At 38.6% G+C, this 21,917-nt stretch overlaps 1 protein-coding gene across 1 annotated transcript in view; it reads left to right on the top strand.

The window, feature by feature from the left end:
- Positions 1–4,325, top strand: part of OSBPL6 (oxysterol binding protein like 6) — a 48,891-nt gene extending 44,566 nt beyond the window's left edge. The window contains exons 19-22 of the mRNA XM_005152571.3: positions 602–746; positions 2,409–2,535; positions 3,106–3,228; positions 4,180–4,325. Of these exons, the coding sequence (XP_005152628.2) occupies positions 602–746; positions 2,409–2,535; positions 3,106–3,228; positions 4,180–4,288 (504 nt within the window). The 3' untranslated portion in view covers positions 4,289–4,325. The remainder of the gene's footprint in view (positions 1–601; positions 747–2,408; positions 2,536–3,105; positions 3,229–4,179) is intronic.
- Positions 4,326–21,917: the final 17,592 nt, after the last annotated feature.

Raw genomic sequence — 21,917 nt, 5'->3', positions numbered from 1 at the left:
GCACCAATACCATTGCAGTTACGGTACATTACTGTAAATCTGAAATTCATGTCTTGATGGATGTTCTGAGAATGGGCAACTGGCTCAGTAGGTGAAGGTGGAAGGAGTAAGTATGCCTAAAAAAAGTGAAACAGAAAAGAGAAACAGAAGGCAACAAATAACAAGTAATACCAGCTGAACATGTTCCCTGCTTCACCCAGTAGTATGCAGCATCAATCAAAGGGTTCCTTTACATGTACAGGTATATTCAGTATTTCTCCATATAGAGAGAAGAGTGTTAGCTAGCTGTGATCTTGCGACTTTCAAAGTGTCAGTTTTTCCGAATTGTATGGGATTTGATTTGGGTTGATAAACAACAGTATAGTCCCCAAATTATATCAAATCCATATTTTGAATTATTCAGGGTTTCTCATACACTAGATCAGTTCATATTCAGATCATCTGAATTTTGTGTTCTGATATTCTTGCTTCCAGGTGAGCTGTTCCAGTACAAAATTTGGACAGTAGGTGCCACACAATTAAGATTTGTGCAGTATCTGTATTGGTACAATGGGTAATGCAAAAACCAGTGTTAACTGGTAATTTCTTCTTAAATTTGCAGGTGAACTACTGGAATTCAAATGTAAATGAGGTCCAGGGTGTTGTGATAGATCAAGAGGGGAAGGTGGTTCATCGCCTTTTTGGAAAGTGGCACGAAGGCCTTTATTGTGGGGTTGCGCCTTCAGCCAAATGCATATGGAGGCCAGGTAATAACCTTGTAATAAACTCTGGCAGGCAGTGTAGTGTAACTAAATTGTGTAAAGCTTGTTTAGCCATCATTTAAATACACAAAATACTACTGGAGAAATTAAGTTTCTGGCTAGACAAATAAATAAGTGTCCTGGGTTCAGCTGTAACAGTTATTTTTCTTGTTCCTAATAGCTGGTGCAGTGCTGTGTTTTGGCTTTAGTTTGGGAACAATGTTGGTAACACACCAATGTTCTAGTTGTTGCTAAGTAATGCTTACTCTGATCAAGGACTTTTCAGTCTCTCATGTTCAGGCAGTGAGGAGGAGCACAAGAAACTGGGAGGAAGCAGAGACAGGACACGTGACCCAAAGTAGCCAAAGGGGTATTCCATACCACAGAACATCATGCCTAGTATATAAACTGAGGGGGGTCACCCAGAAGGCTCAGATCACTGCTTGGGTCAGGCAGGGTATTGGTTGGCAGGTGGTGAGCAATTGTATTGTGCATCACTTGTGTTTATTAGTTTTGAGTTATTTTCCTTTCCCCTTTTAGTTTTATATTCTCTCCCCTTGTTACTTCCTTTATAATAATAATAATAATTATTATTATTATATTATGCTTTAATTATTGGACTGTTCTTATCTCAACCCATGTGGTTTACATTCTTTCTATTATCCTTCCCATCCTTCCTGGAGCAGGGGGGAAAGGGAAGGGTGGGGAAAGAGCAAGCAGCTGCGCAATTCTGAATTACTGGCTGGCTTAAACCATGACAATAAGAATTTACATGAGTTTAGAGTAATGGTAAAATTAAATGTTCTTATAGGGCATAATGTTCGACATCTCAGTCTGACTCCTGGTCAAATATTTGGGTGTCTTGGGATCAACATAAGAATAAATTTAAGAAAAGAGCTGTATGTTTGGGCCTGTCTGCCTTCTCACAGACAGCAGTGTAGCATATTTTGATGAAACAAATAGGAGATGCCAGTTTATTAAGTTTGTTATCTTTATGCTTTATTAGCCTAAAGGGTAGATTTTCAGAGATGGTGAGCTTGTGTGATTTCAGGAGCTGGTTTCAACTTCTTTACTGCGTGCTTAGGGGCCCTGAGGTTGAATTAGCCATCCTTTGCACCTATTTTTCATACATGCAGGATTATCCAGGAATTGTCATTATGTCATTTTGAACCTTACTCTCTATTGATAGTATTTTGAACCCTTCTTTGCACTCTACTCTTGCAATGTCTACTCTGACTGCTGTTGGTGCTGAAGGTTTTGAACAGTGCTGAAACAGTCTGTGAGTGAACCTTATGTTCAAAATTAACCCTAAGGTCAGTTAAGGTTAGCTTTCATACAGACATTTGATAAGCCCACTTTCTGGGCAACAGGAAACTATGTTTAAGTTGAAAATCTTAAAACCAGTATTTTTTTATTTTAAAAGGAAGAAAGATCATAAAAGTTTTGAATCTATGAGCATGTAATTACAACCTCTGCAGAAAAAGCACTTGAAGTTAGTATTTAGTGAGTTTTTTCCACCTAGTGAATAGCTTTTTATGCTTTTAAATTGCATGTGAGAATAAAATATATTAATTTTTTTCTTTTATAATTTAATAAAGAAATGAATCTCTTCCATATTTAGAATAATAGTTTAAAAAACTTTTTTCTTTCTCATACTTATTCATGAAGGCTCCATGCCAACCAATTATGAACGTTATTATGGCTTCACGAGATTTGCTATTGAGCTCAATGAATTAGATCCTTTACTGAAAGATCTTCTTCCTGTGACGGATGCACGATTCAGGCCAGATCAAAGGTAAGAATACTCAATTATACACTTAATATTTGGTGGTTTTAATGCTGGGTTTGGCTGAGTACTGAATTTTGTCTATGTCTTTACTAGATTCTGAACTAAGATTTGGAGGATTCTGCTAGCAGAGAAGGTATTCAGTATTGCAATCAAATTTCTGCTTTACCTAGTTGAGGAAAAGTAGAAAGCATCCTGTTGGTACAGTAATGCTATAGGGCAGTCTTTGGGCAGAGGTAGCATTCCTCATAACAAATGGCAAAGACAGGCTCTGAAATGTCATGTCCTCCTGCAATGAATGGAAGCAACATTAATATCCTCCTCATTCTTAGTTCGTAGTACCTCAATGTTTATGCTGAAATTGCTAAGGTGTATACCTTAGGCTACTGATCAGGTACATGTAACTGGGGAGTCACATCTCGGTTATGCTTATTTTATGAGATTAAGACTACATCTGAAAGCGTGTACAAGACAAAAAACAGGTGTGGCTTCCACTTGTCTTCTATGACGATTGTTGCTAGAAAATCCCTTTTTCTAGAGACTGTATAGTTGCTACAGTACCAACTGTTATTCATACAGGCTTCTGGAGGAAGGAAATATAGAAGCAGCAGCATCTGAGAAACAAAGAATAGAGGAACTCCAGAGAGGTCGGAGGCGATACATGGAAGAAAACAACATTGAATATAGACCCAAATTTTTTAAGTGAGTCTATTAATTTCAGGAGTTTTCTCTGTTTTCTATAGCATGGCTGTACTGCAAGAATTACCACCACTGTGATCTGTTAATTGTGAAAGCCTGGAAAATGGCAAGTTTAAGAAAAATTATCAGATACCTGATTTCTGCTTGAAACAATTTTTACGTATTTTAAAGCTTCATAATAGAAAGATTATTTTCTCACAAGGGGTAACAACTATGCAAGCCTACTGCACCCTTTGGCCAATGTTTTTTGAACTTTGAAGTGGAACAGAAGTACAATATTAGGATCTAAGATTTAACTATGTTACTGGTTTAAGTGATTGCATAAACAAAGTAAGAAATAGTAACCTGTAAAACAGCATCATACATATATTTATACATCTATGAAATGTATATATAAATGTATGTGCATATACATGTAAATTACAGTGTATTTACTTTTGAGTGAGGGGTGATGGCTTGGTTTTTGTTTTTAATTAAGCATTTTTCTGAAGCAAGGGATAGTCATACCAAATTGCCTGATGTTTGGCATGAGTAATCAAAAGGGAAAAGATTGGACATGCTTGATGCAGTTTTATAGTAGAAGATGAGCAAAATACAGAGGAGGCAAATAGCATAAAAGGTAAAAGGCTTGCATTCTGCAAGTTAAAACTCTTGGTTGATTCCATGCACATAGTCGAATCTGTAACGGCCAAAGAGGTCTTATGTGGCTCTAAGACCAGTTCACACAGATCAGGCCACAGATACACAATTTTGGCTGTCGTCTAAATGTTCCACTTTTGACACAGGTAGAGAGATTGATTTTTATTTTTAAATCCCTGACTGTTCTCATGTCTTTTACAGATATGAAATCGCATTTAGTATTGGGTTAGATCAGAGGGGTATGGAATTTGATTTCATATTGCATAAAGCAGAGATCTATGGTCAGAACTGTTTCTTTTTTTTTTCTTTCTACAGAAAAGTTATTGATGCTAATCAAAGAGAAGCCTGGGTTACCAATGATACCTACTGGGAACTGAGAAAGGATCCTGGCTTTAGTAAAGTAGAAATTCCCATACTCTGGTAAACTGAGAATGTAGATCTAGTAAACATATCACTCTGAAGAAAAAAAATAACTATGCACAATATGTTTCTAATAGCTAAGCGTGGTTTGTGGGTCTGCGGAAAAACCTATCATTCACATTTATATTCATCTTTGTAATGGACTTCTGAAAGTGCATTAGACCAGGCCCCTTACCACTTCTGGATCTTTTTAATTTTGCAGCAGCCATTAAAGAAAAAAAAAAGAAAAAAAAAAGGAAAAAAATTAAAAAAAAAAGGAAACAGAAACCTTTTAAAGTTTCATACATTGAAAATTCAGAACAAAAGAACCAGATGAGTTATCCAAAGTCACTTGGAAGAGGTGGTAAATGCAAAACTGCAACCGGTGCTTTAAACAGACATTAAGAGTAATGTAATTTAAAGAAAAAAAAAAGGAAGAAAAAGATAAAAAAAATCCATTTTATTTCGACTATTTTTGTTAAAAACTCTTGGATCACAGCATTGTCATTTCTGGCTTCAGGTTAGTCCTTTGGTGTGATGTGGTTGGACTGGCCTTTGTTAAAAAGATATGCTTTTCCGGAAGCTGTTCCCATTCATATGCCATTGTTCATGCCTTAAACAAAATATGAAGATGTACAGTAAGTAATTTTAAAATATGTATGCTTAGGCTTATGTGAAGGGCAGATTTTTAAAGCACTAGAATTTTATCATGATATAAATATCGGAGAACCTGTGTTATTTAAAATCAAAAGACAACCAAACATCTAACTGTATTTCAGAGGAATGAGATCTACTGTATATGCTTTAGCTTTGGGAAGCTGACTGTATACTCAAACTGAAAAGAAACTGCAAACTGCTTGAATTTGAGACAGTTTTAAAAAATGCATATGAATTGCTGGTCAGAAAATTCATATTCTAAATGACTGATGCTGAGTTTCCCCGTAACTGTTTATACAATTAGAATTCCCTGAAGTTTTGCAACAGTGTTGAAAGCACAGGAAGATTTCATGGGAAGGACTCTGGCTTCTCTCCAGAAGCTGGATAATACTGTAAAAATGCAACTGTTTTCTGCCACACGTACTGCTTACTGGCTCTGATTTGTCCCCATCCACTTTTCTTACCTAAATTTATATTTGAGAGTATGGAAGGGGCTCCCATGCGTTGTAGCTAACAACTGCTATTTGTGTTGCCAAAATAGCTTTTGTGCAAAATTATATTTTACAGTTTTTTGTAAAGTGATTCTATATTTTTTGATTAAGAACCAAGTCTCTTATGTGTTGCTAAGCCTCAGTTAATATATGTGGGAGAAGGCTTGGCACTTTCTATTTGAAAATCTCTGAAACATTAAACAGTAGGGCAGATTTTAATAAAAAGAAACAAAGTAATTTTATTAGGTAAAAACTGCATTCCATATGATATGATCTAGTCTTCCATTTATGCACGTATATACATCCAGGCACTGATAATAGGTTAGATTTCATGCATATACACTGTGTTTCTTTCTATTCATATGCAGCATATATAGTGCACTTGAATTCTTCTATTGAAGACTGATTCCAGTACTGAGACCTAAAAAATAGCATTAGAGAAGTATGTGATCCTGCCAGCAGAGCTGCATGGACAGTTCTCAGTAGATTACAACACATACCTAGCTCTCTACCTGCTTCTGGCTTTTTGCAGTCAGGTCCCTACAGAACTAAGATTACTTTGGTTATTTAATACACATCTTTCCCTTGTTTGTATGGCAAAGCCACTGGTAAAGCAACTAGCTGCTAAAGAATTCCAATTTCTACACATAGTTCTGTTATCAGGCAGAACTATGAGAACCTAAAGAAAATAAAAAGTAGACTTTTTAAAGAATTGTGAATGCTAATGTATTGCTTATGATATTTGTTATAAAAAACCTGTGTGCGTATTAAACAGGATTTCTTCCAAAGAAAATTTTGAATCATTCAAAGAACAGTATCTTTTGTTTTCCTAGTTAAAACTAGTCTATTTATTTTTTTTTTTAGTTCTGCAATTATTTTGAGAAAATGGAAATATATCAAAGTTTGGGGTTTTAATCATATTTGGTTAATTTCATCCTACTTGCTTTAATGACTATGAATTTAATTGGCACACTGTGTGCAAAATAGCAATTAATTATTCTGTGTCACTTTCCTTAAAGACATTATTGTACATTTGCTCCAGTCTTTTTGTGCAGGTCACTGTGGTATTAGAAAGCATTATGTGTGTACAACTACAGGTACATTTGAGGGACAGTAACTGCATGTCCTCAATTTTTTTTTAGACATTTTTTAATTTAAATATAGAAATAGTTCTTTAGTTTTAGTGTTCCATTGGTGCTTTGTGAATGCCATTATTTGCAGTGCAAACTGAAATTTGGTGAATACTAGAGATGTTATCACTGATTTAATTACTTTTTACAATTGTTTATTTGACACTCATTGAGAGAAAAATAACATTAGCATTTTTAGAATTAAAAAAGTGATATGCTAAGTCTCTATTGAAGACACTTTTTAAGCCTATTAAATGTTAAATTTCTTAATAGAGGAAATGCAAAACAATACATCACAAACTATTTGAAGTCTTTATCAGAAATTGAAATGTGCTAGGAGATGTACCATAGAACAATTTCTTATAGTGCAGCATTCTCTGGATTCTGTGTGAAATCTTTTATTAATGTTTTTCTGTAACCCTGGGCGATATTGTGACATATTTTGTGCTGTTTCTAAAGAGAATGGGTGAACAGAGGCTACGTCTGGGGACTTCTATAGAAATTATAATTTGTAGACAACCTGTGAAATTTCACCAGCACTATCCCAGCGGGGGATAGTGGGATTTCCACATCCTCTGCCAGTGTGAGAGCACACTGTTGGCTCCTTTGCAGCCTGGCACCTATTCTAAGTACCTGCTGCTTTCGGCAGGGCTGCTGCTTGGCATGGGATTTTTCTGCCTCAGGTGCAGATCTTTGCACTTCTGTTGAACTTCATAAAGTTTCTTCTGGCCCAGTCTCAAGCCAAGGAATGCCCTTCTGATTGAAGCTCTGCCATTTGGCATGCCATCTCATACTCCTAATTTAATGTCATCTTCAAACTTGTTACAGAATCATAGAATAGTTAGGATTGGAAAGGACCTCAAGATCATCTAGTTCCAACCCCCCTGCCATGGGCAGGGACACCTCACACTAAACCATATCACCCAAGGCTTCATCCAACCTGGTCTTGAACACCGCCAGGGATGGAGCATTCACTACCTCCCTGGGCAACCCATTCCAGTACCTCACCACCCTAACAGTAAAGAATTTCTTCCTTAGATCCAGTCTAAACCCCTGCTGTTTAAGTTTCAACCCATTACCCCTTGTCCTGTCACTACAGTCCCTAATGAATAGTCCCTCCCCAGCATCCCTGTAGGCCCCCTTCAGATACTGGAAGGCTGCTATGAGGTCTTCAAGCAGCCTTTTCTTCTCCAGGCTCAACAGCCCCAACTTTCTCAGCCTGTCTTCATACAGGAGGTGCTCCAGTCCCCTGATCATCCTCGTGGCACTCCTCTGGACTTGTTCCAACAGGCCCATGTCCTTTTTATGTTGAGGACACCAGAACTGCACACAATACTCCAAGTGAGGTCTCACGAGAGCAGAGTAGAGGGGCAGGATCACCTCCTTTGACCTGCTGGTCACGCTCCTCTTGATGCAGCCTAGGATACGGTTGGCTTTCTGGGCTGTGAGTGCACACTGCTGGCTCCTGTTCATTTTCTCACTGACTAACACCCCCAAGTCCTTCTCCGCAGGACTACCATGAATTTCCTTTTTGCCCAACCTGTAGCTGTGCCTGGGATTGCTCTGTCCCAGATGTGTAGGACCTTGCACTTGGCATGGTTAAACTTCATGAGGTTGGCATCAGCCCACCTCACCAGTGTGTCAAGTTCCCTCTGGATGGCATTCCTTCCCTCTAGCATATCAACCGAACCACACAGCTTGGTGTCATCGGCAAACTTGCTGAGGGCACACTCAATTCCATTGTCCATGTCAGCGACAAAGATATTAAACAAGACCAGTCCCAACACTGATCCCTGAGGGACACCACTCGTTACTGGTCTCCAGCCAGACATTGAACCGTTGACCACAACTCTTTGAGTGTGACCATCCAGCCAGTTCTTTATCCACCGAGTGGTCCACCTATCAAATTGATGACACTCCAATTTAGAGACAAGGATGTCATGTGGGACAGTGTCGAACGCTTTGCACAAGTCCAGATAGATGACGTCAGCTGCTCCACCCCTGTCCATCACTTTTGTAGCCTCGTCATAGAAGGCCACCAAATTGGTCAGGCAGGGTAGGATTTTCCCCTAGTAAAGCCATGCTGGCTGTCACCAAGCACCTTGTTGTTTTTCATGTGCCCTAGCATGCCTTCCAAGAGAATCTGCTCCCAGATTTTGCCAGGCACAGAGGTGAGACTGACTGGTCTGTAATTCCCCGGGTCATCCATTTTCCCCTTCTTGAAAATGGGGGTTATATTTCCCTTTTTCTAGTCGTCAGGAACTTCACCTGTCTGCCATGATTTTTCAAATATGATGGCCAGTGGCTTTGCAACTTCATTCTTTAACATCCCTTGCCAAGTTTAACTCCAATTGGGCCTTAGCTTTCCTAACTTGGTCCCTAACTACACAGACAACATCCCTGTATTCATCCCAGGCCACATGTCCTTGCTTCCACCTTTTATAAGCCTCTTTTTTCCTGTGAATTTTTCTCAGCAGCTCCTTATCCATCCAAGGAGGTCTCCTGGCCCTCCTGCTGCACTTCCTTCTAGTCGGGATGCAACACTCCTGAGCTTGTAGCAGGTGATCCTTGAATATTAACCAAGAGTCTTGGGCCCCCTTACCCTCAAGGGCTGTATCCCATGGAACCTCGCTAAGCAGGTTCCTGAAGAGGCCAAAGTCTGCTCTCTTGAAGTCCAGGGCAGTGAGCTTACTGCACGCTCTTCTCACTGTCTTGAGGACCTTGAATTTGACCATCTCGTGATCACTGCATCCAAGACTTCCCTGGAGAGTCACATTTCTAACGAGCCCTTCCCTGTTGTTGAGCACGAGGTCAAGCAGGGCACCTCTCCTTGTCGGCTCCTTTATTGCTTGCAGAAGGAAGTTGTCTTCCACACAATCGAGAAACCTCCTGGATTGCTTGTGCCGGGCCGTACTGTCGCCCCAACAGATATCAGGGTGGTTGAAGTCCCCCATGAGAACAAGGGCCTGCAAACATGAGGCTTTTCCTATTTGTCTGTAGAGTTCTTCATCCACAGGTTCCTCTTGATCAGTCGGTCTGTAACATATCCCCACAGTAATGTGTCCCGTCACCGATTTCCCCTTAACCCTGACCCACAAACTTTCTGTTAACTGATCACCTGTCCCCAGATAGAGTTCCATACTCTCCAGCCTATCCCTAACATAAAGGGCAACTCCCCCTCCCCTCCTACCGGGCCTGTCTTTTCTAAAAAGCCTATAACCTTCCATTCCAACACTCCAGTCAAAGGAGCCATCCCACCATGTTTCGGTGATGCCTATTATATCATAGCCCCGTAGATGTGCCCACATCTTTAATTCCTCTTGTTTATTCCCCATGCTACATGCATTTGTATAGAGGCATCTGATCCGAGCTCCAAATGAAGCCGGCTCAGTGGCTGGAGCAGCTAGAATATTACTACATTGCTCAGAGTATTTATTATAGGTGCTGGCAACTGACTGGGTGTGTTGGGATGGAATGATGCTCCCCTCCCCCAACACAACTAGTTTAAAGCATCCTTGACAAGTCTGGCAAGCCTCCCAGCAAAGCCACTCTTCCCTTTCTTTATCAGAGCAGTTCCACCAGCCCCCAGTAGGCCTGGCCTACAGATGTGGGCCCTATGTCCAAGACACCCAAACCCTTGACTATGACACCACCCTTTTAACCATGTATTAACCTGTCCAATCCTCCTTGCCTTCGGAAGGTCCTCCCCTGTGTCTTGGAGAATTGTCGAAAAGACTATCTGAGCTCCAGAACCCCTGACCACCTCTCCCAGAGCTCTGTAGTCCTTCTTTATACTCCTCAGGCTAATACTATCTATATCCCTAGCACCCACATGTATCACTAGAAGCGGGTAATAGTCCGTGGGACTTACTAGAGCAGGCAGTCTCTCCGCAACATCCCTGATCCGTGCCCCAAGTAGGCAACACACCTCCCTTGCGACCGGGTCAGGGTGACAGAGGAGCGCTTCTGTCCCTTTCAAGGCAGAGTCCCCTACTACTACAACCTGCTGCTTTTTCCTGGTGGCACCAGTAGAGATCTTCTGTACCAGTGCACCAGCCGACTGTTTCTGATGCAAGTGCATTTCCTCATCAGCCCCCTGCAGGACAGCAAAGCAGTTCTGGGTGGGTACAGCAGATTTAGGAGGAAGCCCCTTGCTTTTAATTGCTCTCTTCCTCCTTTTATTGTTTTTTTTTTTTTTTTTGTTACTAATTCCCAGCTTCCCTGATCAACAGCTTCATTCTTTCCTCCATGAGTTAGAGGGGAATCTTGAGGCCCCTGTGCTGTTTGGTCCTGGAGCAAGCAGTCCTGCTTCCTCTCAGCTTCCCTGACATCTTGAAGCTGACTGACAGCATCCCGTAGCTCAGCCACCTGCTGGAGGAGGACCTCCATCAGGGAGCAGCGAGTGCAGCCCTGCCCATTCTGCACCTTTCCCTCACCAGACCAGTGCAGGCACTCTCTACACTCCAAGCTCTGCACCGCAACCTCCCCACTTACCGGCTCTGTCTGGGTGCCTACGCTGACCACCACCGGGGCGGCCAGAACAGAGCTCCCAGACCGGACCCTGGTCATATGGCGAGTGCTCACCATCCCGCTCGCCTGCCCGCGCGAACTGCCGCTCAAACTGTCTCGACCTTTGCCTGCTCTGTTCGCCGCGCTTCCAGGGTAGATTTTTAACCACTCACAGTTGGTGCCACTCCTCCTGTCTCCGCCTCCGGTGAGTCACCTCCTCGCAGTAGCTGAGCTCTTTGCAAGTCCTGGCGAGGACTTGAGGCTCCCTCCTCAGTGGCTCTTGTTGCTCTGTGGTGAGGCTTCTGTAGTGTATGCCTTTGCCAAGGTCAGGGCAACTGGTAAGATGTTGATTTATATGCTCCATAAAATGGATCACTGCAGGGCTGTCCTCATTGCTGGCTAGCATGGGGGGAGTAAACCATTGGTCAGCCTCCTTTCAAGCCTGGGAATTTGTGCAGGTTTCAGCCCACTTCATTCATCCAGGCATGAAAAATACCAACTTAGTAGATATATTGCTATCAGTTTGGTATGTTATGAAAATTAGTGCAAAGCATTTGACATTTAAAACCTTTTAAACAATTTAAGAAGCTCTAACTTTCACTACAAAGACATATCCTTTGCTTTTTACTGTTTTTCTCAAAACACTTATTTCTGTATAAAATACACAACCCTACGCTTTAGTTTAAAAATAGTGAACTGTACTTTCAATTAATATTTTAGAAGTGTAACCTAATTTGTTCCCTGTTCTGATACTGCGGATATGATAGGATAAAAATAGCTATTTTCATCAAATTTAATGCCTTACAAAGACTTAAATAGCTTTGTTCCTGTTTTAGATCTGTATTAACAAGATGGTAGATTTTTGTGGCATATTAGAAATTGTTATCTCACTGGGAGATACAATTTGAGTATCAGTTGATTATTGTACAGTATTACTGTGATTGAAAAGTCATCTAGACACCCATTCTAATTTTAGACAGATGTAAGTAGCAAGAAAAAGCCTTCTTTTTTTTTTTACCTGGCTTTAAAGGTGAGCTCCCACTGTAATACTGTTTTCATCTTACATATAATTTTACCTTTTTTTTTTCTTCTCATTTTGAACTTTTGACTCTGAATGAGCTTGTGTGGCATTTATGGGTTTTATTTCAATAGCACATGCTGGGCATATGGCGAGTATTGCAGTGCATACACATGACAGTTTTGAAAGATACTGCCCTTAACTCTCTACTGAACACTGTCAGAGCTTTATGGAAACAAATTACACAAACCTTAAGAGACTCTAGGAGCCGGTGCTGGGTCTGCCCCCATGCGTACTTGGTGAGGAGCTTGCCTTTGGGCCATGCCCTCTTTCCTATGGAGGTAACATAGGATTTTCTCACCCTTGAACCAGGCAGAACAGTGCCCAGCACAATGCAGTCTTGCTTGTAGAGTTTCTCTCAAAAAATCAGAATTTTTTAGAATACTCTGGAAGGGAGGGGAGGTTCATTTGCACTTGCACGATAACCAAGAGAGCTGAATATGCCTTCTCTGTGGGTTTTGCACAACTCGTTTTCACTAGCAAAGCTGTATTAATATGCAGAAGGTTTGTGAGCTCTCCTTGGTTTGCAGGATTTTATCTGGTGCAGAGATAGCTGTTTGACATGCCACTGGCTGCAGTTGTAGTCTGAGGAATTAACTCTGTTTTAGATGTCAGTACTAATACTGAACTTGCATAATGAAAGTAAAAGAGAGTTTTCAGTTTAAATCCACCTGAAAGGAAAGGGTATTTGTTTCTATAAGTTAAAATGACAGGTAGGGTTAAGTAAGAGGGTGTGACCCCACTGGAGGAAGAAGATTTGATGTGTGTAAGAAACACTGGAATGGCTTCACTGGCCACCCTGTGCCCTGTGTTATACACAGACCTGGCAGAAAACTAACAAAATTTATTATGTCATTACCACTTACCTTGAGAGCTACTGAGGCTGAAAATGCTACTTTGTGGGGTTTTTTTTTCTTGTTTGTCTTAAGTAACAGTCATCAAGATTGTATAAAACTTGAATTTGCTCTTTATTGATAAAAGTTGAGGTTGGCAGGGAAACAGTGGCAACTAAGGTTTTTTGTTAACGTGCTCAAAATTGCAAAAGTATATTTAGTGTAAGAAGTAGTATAATTTTCTACTTTATTATCCCTAGTCTACTTTATCATCTTCTGGTATCACTCAGAAGTAGTTTTATGGAGGAAGGTCTTTTTTACTTTTTTCTTTTTTTTTTTTTTTGGAGGGGGGAGGGGGACGACAAGTTGGGGGCATGTTTCTTTGTTGTGGGTTTTTTTTCTTTTTTTTTTTTTTTACAGAAGAATCTAGCTCAAGTGTAATTATTCCTGAGGAGATTATCTCCCTGAGCTTCATTAGAACATTCATTAGGTGAATAGCACCCGGCAAGAATGTTGCAAATCCTGGTAAGCACAGAGAAACATATCTTATTTACAGCAATTTATTTTACTTTTGCATTATATATTTGTCCTGGGTTCAGCAGTAGCAGTCGTTTTTTTTCTCCTTCTTAGTAGCTGGTGCAATGCTGTGTTTTTGGCTTTCAGCCTGGGAACAGCTCTGGTAACAGCACTGGTAACACAGATGTTTTTAGTTGCTGCTCAGTAATGTTTACTCTGACCAAGGTCTTTCTGAGTTTCACGTTCTGCCAGGGAGGACGGGAAGCTGGGAAGAAGCAGAGACAGGGCACCTGACCCAAACTAACCAAAGAGGTATTCCATACCACAGCACATCATGCCCACTATATAAACTGGGGGCAGTTACCTGGAAGGATTAGATCACTGCTTGGTCGGGCAGGATATTGGTCGGTGGGTGGTGAGTGGTTGTATTCTCTTCCCTTCTTATTTCCCTTATCATTATTATTATTGGTGTTAGCAGTAGTGCTTTGTGTTATACCTTAGTTACTGGACTGTTCTTATATCAACCCATGGGAGTTACATTCAATTCTCCTCCCCATCCCTCCGGGAGCTGGGGGGAAGAAAGGGGGTGGAAGTGAGAGAGAGACCGTGTGGCTGACTGAGTTTAAACCGTGACAATATTGCAAGGAGTCTACTTACAAAAGTAAATGCATAATTTGCTCTTTAAACTAGAAAATGTAAACCACCTTCATTAGTTTTGGTATTAGCTACATCTTTCTTCCACTGAACTGAAAAGCCTTTCTTACAAAAGGATTTTTATATGGTATCTTGCAGGTTTAAAAAGTGATAGCAACGTACTTGTAGGTGTCCCTCCTACTACTCTGACAAGTTTTTTGGTATTATAAACCCATCTTATCTTTATTTATTTTTTCCCTGTTCCTTGTGATCTTTGTCAAAACTCAATAAAGCGAGTCAGAGACTACAGTGGAGAAACTTTCTAGTGAAACTAGTCACAGCAGCTCTGTCAGCAGCACAGCTGTAACAGAATAATATTTTTTCTAAGTTTTATGAATTAAAATGTCAGTAGAGCTGCTGAATCTGTTTCAGGCAGGATATCTGAATACCATTTTTATTTCCCCTGGCCCATGACAGCATGAAAAAGGGAAGATTGGTGACATTTGCTCAGTATTAATTCTAAAGGTGAAAGAGGTTTTTACTCCTTCTATAAATAAAAAATGCTGTAGCCAGCATTTGTATGAAGGTGTATTGGTAATGTGGACAAAGAGAGATACATATTTTATAAATAAGGACACCATAAAGCTGAATATATAATCAGTATCGTGTAATATAGAATGTCAATATTCATTGAAGTATGGTAAAGCTACTTAGTAATACTCCTGGAGCAGTGATCCAGATGTTGTCTCCTAGGAAACACTAAAATGTATTTCTGTATCAACTGCTACTGTTAATGGTCTGCCTTAAAGAAAAGGGTATGTCTTAATATGTGTTTGTGTGTGTGTATATATACACATATATGTATGTATGTGTGTATTTTATACATATATATATGTACTTATAATGTTGCTGGCCCAGAATGTTAGGGATGCAAAAAGGAAAGAGGTGAGGAATTCCTTCAGAAAGTCAGAAGTGGGTAACTTATACACCTTGAGCTTCAAAATGATCTAAGTGCTATATAAGAGCAGCACACACAGTGATAAATGTTCAACAAGAACTATTCTTCGTTATTAAGGTACTTGCTCTTTGTGTCTGTCAGTGTAGACACACATATAATAACTTTTTTTGAAGCTGCATTTCTACTGATTGTGCCTGTGGCCCAGGTGTTGGTTTGTCAGGTCCACAGAGGATAATCAATGTTAGAGTCAGGACTGCAAACTCCAATTCTTTTCTGTGCTGAATATTCTCACTCTTCCTTTGTTATATTGACCCAAATAAGGATTATTACAGTAAAATTGACAAAATTAGTATTAGTTTAATCATCACTATTTTTCAGGCAAAGGAAATTCAGGGGAAATACAGATACTATCTTCAATTACATTTGTATTTGCGTAATATTTTATTAAATATTTCGAAATTGGATCACCAGTAATAAAATTGTACATAAATATGTTAAACTTGCTTTGCCACCTATCTTGAAGTCAACCCTGAAAATTGTTGTTCCAATGTGAGGTTAAAAATTATGTCTTGAAATAAGTGGTACTGGTATTCTTTAGTGGTTGAAATATAGTACAACAAATTCAGGTCACAGTAAATTTTGGTTTTATCTGAGTCTCTAGCAATACCTGACTATGAGCTGAGAAATAAATGCTTATGAATGTATTTTGATATGCAGGTATGCAGAGATGGTAACTTCTACCTTAGTTAGTCTTTTTCTATAATTAGCAAAAGCACTACACTTGTTCCTTTATAATTATTTCTAAACTAATTATTTTCAAACACTAATTCCTCACTAAGAATTAATTACATGTGAAGTTTGAGTTTTAAAACTTAAACAATGTTTGGAACTCCGCAGATGTGAGGAGTGGTGCTTCTGTCTTGCATCTAATTCTCAGATCTTTCTAATCTAGCCGTCAGAGTGGGCTGGACCTGTAGTGCTTACTCACTGAAATTTCATCCCTGGACCAAACAGAAATATCAGTATGCTTTCCCAGACAGGACTCTTCCTTGTATATTTATTTGTGTCTATGTTATTTACTATAAATTAAGTAAAAAATCAAGCTGCTGGTATCTGATGTCTAAAATCTTTTCCTTCACCAAAATGCATAGCAAACTTCTTGTTCTTTATCTGTTACTGCTAGTTTGCCTGAAGTGGATGCTTTATTTAGCACATAGAAAGCCATCAGCAAATTAAACTTCTGTGGTATCCAGACAGATGGTTATGATAGTTCTATGTTAGGATATTACATATATTTTCTTTGTTGTAAGTAAGGAATACTCTTCTTTTGGTCTTTATCTGCATTGCTTTATTTAATTAACTGGTGAATTAGAATATCTCAGTATTTTAAGAGCAAAGAATTTTGTATTTTCTCTCACTTTTGCACAAAGTTAATATGGATTGGGAATAATTTCACTTTTTTTGTGAGATTATATCTCATATTGCACTTGTATGAAATGTATTAAGTTTTAGTTGTATCTTACTCAGAAGCTGAAAATGCCATTAGAAAAGTAAGGTTTAGATAGTTGTCATTTTTACATTGCCTTACCGAGCTGCTTTGCTTTTAACAGCCTTTAATTTCAGATGAGAAGCAGCCTTGCATCAGTTCTTTCACAGGCCAAAATGCAAAACCCTAAATAGCTAAAAGAGCATTCTTTGGTGATTGCACTTACCCCTGTGCTCATCCTACAGCATCCCCCATCCTCCTTGCAACCTGGTGAATTCTTGTACACCTCTATGTAGCATACTTGTAGAATGAGATCCTCAGAGTCTTTCCACTGGGATTATGCTATTATGTCAGCTAGAAAGGTATACAGAAACTCACTTTCCAGTGTTTAAGATGGATTTTAAAGGCAAATAGTTGCTTTCTAGAAGCCTAGAAAATAGAGTCAGAGCTGCTTTTGAGTACTGGTTAGATAGTGTCTGTTTTAGAGAGAAAGAACAGACTGTATTAGAAAGGGCTGGTGTTCCTAGGTGCACCAGACATTTTTTTTTCTGTTGTTTGAAAGCAATAGAAAACTATTACCTAGGGAAAGAAAAAGAAAGAAAGAAAGAAAGAAAGAAAGAGAGAGAGAGAGAGAGAGAGAAAGAAAGAGAGAAAGAGAGAGAGAGAGAAAGAAAGAAAGAAAGAGAGAAAGAAAGAGAGAAAGAAAGAAAGAGAGAAAGAAAGAAAGGCATTTATGTACTCAGCTACCTAAATGTTGCAGAAGGTGTTATTTTTGAGCACTGTAATATTAAACCTCACCTGCAGCACCCTTAATTTTATGCCCAGAATTTCACTGTGGACTTCCATAATGATATGAAGAAAAGGAAACTGGAAGGCAACACCATAATTTCTAAACAACTCCATAGAAAATTGATTTGCAAATACTTGTTTTGAAAACTGTGTAAGCTACTTAATGTCACAATTTTTAAAGCACAAGTTTAGTCCTTCACAGGACATTCAGTAATTTAACATTAATAAAAATAAATCTTGATTGATATTGATTGCTTTCCTGCAAATGCATTCCGTTGTGCTTGACTATTCATAAGGTTAGGATATCTTTCAGGATGATTCTTCTTTATGTTTTATTAATTCTGACTCCAAATGCTGTCTGTAATCATGCCTGTGAAAGCAATTATATTGCTTACAGTTACTACACATCAATAGCTGAGGAATGACATGAGTAGGATATAATTTTTACATTCCAAATCTATAGACTTTTATTAAAGTTAATCAGCAATCACAACTCAGAATTTATTTTGGTTTTTTTCCTGCTTCATCTGCTTGGACGCTAATCTTACACTGGCATCAATGTACTTAGCGTAAACAGTCTTACTGAATTCAGTTTAAAAGGTATAGATACTAAAGTTCAAATAAAGAGAATCAATAGTGACATTCCTATAAAATCAAAACAATGTATCTGGTTACATCAGATGCTATAGGACTTGATTTTTAATTTATATAGGCTTAAACGAATGAACACTTATGCAGATGAGGCTGAGATGCTGTTGGTACAACTCAGTGAGTTTCCAGGTGAGGGGACCATCTGGCTGGCTGAATCTCTTTCAGCTGTGGGCCTATCTTACAGCCAAGCCTAGATACTCAACTAGTTACACTTCAGATTAATTTTGAATATGTACACTGTCTTGTGGAAGATAAATGTGTGAAATACAGCTGGTTTGACTGCTTGCCAATCAGAGCAACATATTTGACTTTCTTTTGACTCTCTTGCATTTTGGGACCTTATTCTGAGATCTGTATTTTTTAAAAAGCAGTTAGCTTCATGTCTCTGCAAAGCTCAATTATGTATGACATTTGGAAGAAAGAACAGGAGATTAAATCAATGACAATTCATCATATTATGTCTCACTCTGACAAGCTTAATTTTAAGAATATTTGAATTCCCTGTACCTGTTTCCGTGTACTTTACCCAGGATGGTGCCAGCCCAGAGTGAGGGTTCCTAATACTGTATGCCAATCAAAAACGGAGACTAAAAAGGAGGTGGCTAACTATGAGCATGCACCTAATCTCAGCCTAGAATAACATGAATGTGAGAAAGTGCCTCCCCTCTCTCCTTCTAGGCTTTAGCACATGAATAGAATTGCTTTTTTTTTTTTTTTTTGGATATATCAGGTTCTCTGGCTACTTCAAAGGTTGAAACTAGCCAGGAAGGAGCATAATAAAAACCAGTTTCATGTTGCCACATAATGCAGCTACAATACTTATGCCATGTCTTTGCAGTCGTGGATTGGTTTTGAACATGCTGTTTTAGTAATCCAGAGTTAGATGAGGCCTCACATTGACTACCTCTCATGCAATAACCCCAAGTTCATGTAGTACTTAATACTGATTACAGTCAAGCATCTTTTGGCCACGTGATTCAGGGGGGTGGTAGTGGGGGGAATAGTAATTTAATTATATTTAATTTAATAAAGACTTTATTCCAGTGAAGTATGTGGTATACACAATATCCATAATACCAACTCCAACTGAGAGAGGTCCTACAGCTTCTAGTAGGAAATAAAGGTGAACCTGGCTATGCTGTAGTTTATGTTGTGCTCTAAAATGTAACGAAAGATGTCATCTGTTTCCTTAAGGCTGATCTGGATTTACCAGACTATTGTGTCCAAAACACACACACACACACAGTTCTAGTTACTGAGGAAACATGATGCATCTTTACCTGTTGCAATGTAATTGGATAATGCATGTACAAATGACTTGTTTAGCCTGCCAATGAATGTTGCTAATGCCTTACCAAAAAAATAAAAAAAGCATATTTTTTGTATTTTTTTCCTCAGAGGCAAATCCAAACAATGCTAGATTTGGGAAACTGTTTACTGAAAAGCATTTTCTAATAGATCTCTGAAGAAGTGCAATTGTATAATTATTATTGTTCAATGCATACAGTACATTGTCTCCATCACTGTACACTGCTGCTATTAGTGCTTGTTCTAATAAATCTCAATGTACACTGTTTAAACTCCTGTCATCTGTGTTCTGATTTATTAACATAAACACTTTAGAATTTGGTTCTTGAAAAAACTATTTGTAACTAGTTAATTGAATTCATTATTAATTGTAAAATTCTTAACATATACTGATTTTGGAAAGGTGGGTGATAGTGGCGCAATAGCATTGAAACAGTGGCTTCTCACAAGCATCATCTTGTTCCTTTCTAACCTTTTTCTACTTCAGGATTATTTTTATAAAACTTCTCCCATGTGATTCTCTGTGCAGTTCCTTTAAATCTGGCAGGAGCTACCAACTGAAGTCTCAAAGAAGATAATTTTCTTTCTAGCAGTTCCCAGTTTTATTCATGCTACAGCTGGTAAGAGCCTTTCTGTGTGGTATGTTCTCAAGTTTTGTGAGAGGGTGTAGAGAAAATGGCTCGTGTAGTTTTCTAATAGAACTGAATAAAGAGGTGTGGGAAAAAATAAAATATTACTTGACACCCACCTCTTCTGGCATCTTAGAAAAATACCAGTATGTGGAATTTTTCCATTCTATGTTCTTGTCCTTATTCAGCCCGTAAATCAATTACATGTTATTTAAAATGAAAGCATAATAGAAAACAAGAATTTGGCTGGGAGGAGAAATTAAGGTTTTTATTGTTTCTTGGCACTGTAAAAAGAGCAAGTGTTCAAACAGTCTGGAAGGCTGCCTGAGTGGAAGCAACAGCAAAGGAAGGGAAAGCACTTTTTTCATGAATGACAATGGTTGCTTTCATGTGTCAGAGTACACATCTGATCTCTTCCAAAGCAGTGTTTTAAGCCAGGTTGTAGACTCGGAGCTTATTCCATATTAAACAATTCTATGAGCAAAATTCAGATCTGGTTTCACATTTATGTAGTTGGGATCTGTACTTTGCCTCTGAATGCTGTGCAAAACAAATATAACACTTTTTGATTACTATTTCTCATAAAAATTGCTGTGCATAATTTAAGTGTGAAAAGCTATATGCCATTCCTTAATTGATTGGAAAAAGAAGTATTTGGGAATAGATTAGAGTGCAAGAGGCCTATGAGGCAATATGACATCTTATTTAGCATAAACATATTTAAGTATGGTTATAATTTTTATATTTAAATTTAATCTAACCAAGAACCAGATGATACTTCTTCTTAACAACAAACATGTAGGCACTGTGGTGTGGTGAAGTGAGGCAGTGTGGGATGCTATTGACAAGATTTTATACTGACTCAGCTAAAGGAGTTGCCCACAGAAAGCTGTTCCAAGTTTCACTGCCAGTACAAAAATCTGTTCTGATGTGATGACACATAGCATTATTGTTCAGCCAACCTATCAAGCAACATGGTTCTCCATGTCCTTATGAGCTTATTAAATATTTAGGTTGGTCTAAATGTTAAAAAACACAAGTGTGCAATATTTACTGTTCTGCAATATTACCTGAACCTGCAAAATTATTTTTTTCCACTAACTAGTCATTACTAAATCGGATTAAAAGAAACTAATCTGAAATATCATTCAAAACGAGCGAGGTACTGTGGACTAGCTGAGGAGATACTCTGTAGTTTATTTCTGAGTGGTGAGTCTAATTTTTCTCAGGACCAGTAAATGAAATGTGTTATATTTAGACTTTGCTTTTTATTTCTGACAGCAATGTCTAAGATGTAACCAGTAGGCAGAGTAGCTAAGAGATAGGCTAGGTTGTATACTCCATATCTACATCCCAAGTGTGTACTAATAATGGTAAATATAAAAGAATTCAAAGCAAGTTAACAAAGTATGCATAAATGCAAGCTGCAGACATGAATCTGGTTTGAAGACTTCTTTACCTATGATTAGATTACATTTGTAATCACATGGGAAAGCTCCAAAGTAAAACCAAATATGTAGTTGCATTTCTCAGTGATGACTGTCTGGCTGTATTTCCTTCAGCAAAGAAATGAAATGAATTACTTGCTCAAATTTCATGTCTGTCCAAGGTTTCCTGAGCAGTTTTTTTGACAAGTCAGTGGAGGAAAAAGTATAAGGAAACATTTCCAAGAGGTTACACTTGTTGGACTGCAAGTGGCTACATGTTCTGGTAAGGACATGGAGTTTTCTGTTTTTAAACTGATAAGGTGTTAGGTTACCTTATAAGATCCTCTTTAAGTAGGTTATTTTTGAGGGCCTGGTATTACATTTAGCAGTCAAAAGAAAATAAGGTGATATAGCACAAGGGCACATCAATTCTTTAGTTCAAGAGCTGATTTCACTTAAATGCTGATCAGCTAACTTATTACAGCAGTATTAGTCAGGCTGCTCTTTTATGTTTGTTGACAAGAATTTTTATGTCAGCTGTCTGTTAAAATGTTTACTA

The sequence above is a fragment of the Melopsittacus undulatus genome, chromosome 8 (genome assembly GCF_012275295.1).
Source record: "Melopsittacus undulatus isolate bMelUnd1 chromosome 8, bMelUnd1.mat.Z, whole genome shotgun sequence".
Taxonomy (NCBI): Eukaryota; Metazoa; Chordata; class Aves; order Psittaciformes; family Psittaculidae; genus Melopsittacus; species Melopsittacus undulatus.
Note: the sequence above shows the minus strand (reverse complement) of the source record. Positions and strands in the feature narration are given on the sequence as shown.